At 36.4% G+C, this 2,897-nt stretch overlaps 1 protein-coding gene across 2 annotated transcripts; it reads left to right on the forward strand.

Annotated features, from left to right (window-relative positions):
* Positions 1–479: 479 nt before the first annotated feature.
* LOC148843834 (uncharacterized) lies at positions 480–2,608 on the forward strand. 2 transcript variants are annotated; one of them, XM_088960015.1, is made up of 4 exons: positions 480–653; positions 1,183–1,525; positions 1,701–1,907; positions 2,169–2,608. In XM_088960015.1, exons 2-4 carry the CDS (start codon positions 1,222–1,224, stop codon positions 2,333–2,335), a joined length of 678 nt encoding a protein of 225 aa, XP_088816141.1. In that variant the 5' UTR covers positions 480–653; positions 1,183–1,221; the 3' UTR covers positions 2,336–2,608. The 2 variants fall into 2 exon arrangements, with proteins under 2 accessions (XP_088816141.1, XP_088816140.1); XM_088960014.1 differs by lacking the exon at positions 480–653 and having other exon boundaries at positions 660–1,525.
* The last annotated feature ends 289 nt before the right edge of the window (positions 2,609–2,897 follow it).

Genomic DNA, 2,897 nt, shown 5'->3' on the forward strand with positions numbered 1-2,897 from the left:
CCAAGTCAATGGTTTTTAGGCAAAGAACAGATTAACGGTGAAAGGGAACTGATACTTGAATCGAATGGTTCGACCGTCCAAATCAACACCGGTTCAAAAATACTGAAGTATAAATATTATATATATAGATATACGGCTGGATGTCGTGCTCTTGAACTGTTAGCACGGTTTTTGCTATGGGGACATAATTGATGCGGGAAAATCTTTGGATTGAATTAATAAAGGGAAACAAATAAAAAGCAAAAGCAACGAAAATGTAAGATTAGTCACCTACATTTGATCTAGTGAATCATAACCGTCATATAAAACATGTGCCCAATAGGATCACTTCAAACTTTTACAGATAGGAACCCAGTCGAATAAAATTTATTAGAGTATTGGGAATGATGGATTCGTCACACATGGTATGCTTTCCACCGTCGTTTCAAATATAGAAACAGGTTGGTTCATAGAATGGCGGGAGCGGAGACAAAGGCTCTGTCTAGGAAAAAGTTTTGAGTTAATTTCTTAAATTGTTCCTGTTTCTAAATTCTAATTTCTGCAAAATTTCTAATTTTCTCTTATTTAATGCGTTTAAATATGCATTCCTATAGCCCAAACAGCTCTCAAGTTCTGTTTCTTGCCGAAACTCTTGCTTCGAGCTCCTCCAAATTGTAAGCATCTCTTTGTACTTTCTGTTGCCTTTCTTTCTTTCTTCCTCTCTATTTTTCTTTTCATCCTTCAGTTCTCATTCTCTTGCATATCATTGATGTTTGGTTTTGCTTCTTATACTAACAATCAAGAAACCCAGATATTTCTTTCTTTTTCTTTTTCTTTTCCCTTCAGTTCTCATTAACTTGCAATCTGTTGAAGTCCCTTTGTGTTTCTTTTAATAATAATCAAGAAACCCAGAAATATCTGAAGCCTTTGTGCACGGAAGGAGAAGGCTCGAGGGCGTGGAGGCTTCAGAATTTGCTCCCCAGAAGCCTTTACGTTAGCCGGCTCCAACCTGCTCTGTCTTGATTGTCTTGTAGCAAGCTTCCCAGCCATCATCCATACTAATGTTTTATTGTATTCTTCGTTTCGATTTTTCTTGTGTCGATCTTCTCCCTTTTCTTGCTTTTTTTTATGTTCACTGTCAGTATTGTTTTATTTGGCATTCTTATTTTCAGCTTCATTGTTAAACCACTAATTGAATTACAGTGTTCAGGGATTACTGGAAACTGTTGCTATCTTCTTAATATGGCTAATCCAGGCAAGAGAGAAAAATCTGGAGATGGTTCTCCCCTCAGTAATCCCACCCAGAAATCTGGGTCCAATTCTACTAAAAATGTTGCACAAGATACTCCTGGTGGGTCTAATTCAAATAATGAATGGGAGGACAGGAACAAACGCTTTACTGATGCAAGAAATAATTCAGACTATAGAGCCACAAGACCTGCTTGTATGTGCCTTCAAAAGCAATCCTCTTCTTCTAATCTATACAAAGTTTGCATAAAGTCTGAAGGGCAATGCTGTTGTAGCAGTAGTAGACAGGAAGTTCCAGGTATCTATCTTCTCTCTATTGTACAGGGCATATGTTTCGGCTTTGGTCATTCTTTCTCTGCAAATCATCATCTACAGGTGGACTCCCCACCTTCAATGGAAAGCTTGCCTACATGGATGAAAAGCTAGTATAGCTGTTTAATCAATCTAAGTGTTGGTTTCTTGGTTTCTTACAGGAAAGACTGAAGAAGCTGATTGTGAACTTAAATTGATAGAAATTATTGATGATATCTTGGGTTCAGCTGAACTGCAACATCTTTTATTCCAAGGGCATGAAAATGAAAATATTGCTCGAAATTTCCTCCACCCTGAAATTGGGAGTAATGTTGCAAACCAAGATGATCGTATTAAGCATAAACTAGCTCCTCATTCTCAAGTTATCGGTATAATCTCTGCTCTAAATACTACTCATTTATATCTTCCTGCTAGTACCAATTCAGATATAAACCTGAAAATTTCAGGATATATCAAGAAACATCATCACCCTGATTTGCTTTTTACAATCATTTGAGGAATAAATCACTAGTATACAAAGAAAAAGGAGAAAAAATTCCTTATATTGATCAGTGGGGATTCATGCAGTTGCAGATACTGTGTCTTTGTTTTACTCTCTCCTGGCTTATGTGTATCCTGTACATCTGCAGATTTGTGGAGAAGGTGCATTTTCTGTTATCAGAAAACAAACAGTGATTCTGCCAATGTTTCTAAGCTTCCATGCGGTCATTATTTCCATACCCATTGTTACTTCAGCCTATCCATACATAAAGTAAGGATTAAGGAATGCCGATTCTGCCGCCTCAAAAAGCATTGAAAGTTCCAGAGACAGTGCTATTGAAGTAGAGTTTTTTTCGTCTTTTTTCCTCTCTCCATTATTATTCTATTTCATTTGCTCAACATGCAACCATCAAATTAAGAGGTTAATTGCAAATCAATAGCATAAGTTTGACAAATTTTTGTAGCTCAGAAGTCATATTGTTATCAGCTGTAAATACGAACTTTGAATTCTGTGAGACTTTCACTATTGATCGAGCCCGGTGTTTTTGTTCCAGTGCCTATATATATAGAGAGAGAGAGAGAATTTGGAGGGGCCACACAATACGGGGTAGCCCATTTTACTTTTGATAGGTTTTATATCCATTATTCAATTCATTCAAACTTGTACAGAGTTTAATGTTGACTATGATTATACTTTCCTTCCAAATGCGGACAAAGTCGAACAGGTATAAATTTTATATTATTGTTGATTTACACCAATTTCAAACGCAGCCTAAACAACTAAGAATATTATCAAAGATAAATAATGACATTAGGATTAGAAAGAACTTTCTTAGCCGTCCAATCTGCAGTTTGATTATAAACACGTACTGGTACTC

Source organism: Nelumbo lutea, chromosome 8 (assembly GCF_056320005.1).
Source record: "Nelumbo lutea isolate HS-2025 chromosome 8, American lotus-T2T, whole genome shotgun sequence".
NCBI lineage: Eukaryota > Viridiplantae > Streptophyta > Magnoliopsida > Proteales > Nelumbonaceae > Nelumbo > Nelumbo lutea.

Coding starts and splice junctions, on each gene's coding strand:
- LOC148843834 (XM_088960014.1), top strand. CDS start 1,108: ATGTTCACTGTCAGTATTGTTTTATTTGGCATTCTTATTTTCAGCTTC. Junction 1,526..1,700: donor TAGTAGACAGGAAGTTCCAG/GTATCTATCTTC, acceptor GGTTTCTTACAG/GAAAGACTGAAGAAGCTGAT. Junction 1,908..2,168: donor TCCTCATTCTCAAGTTATCG/GTATAATCTCTG, acceptor GTACATCTGCAG/ATTTGTGGAGAAGGTGCATT.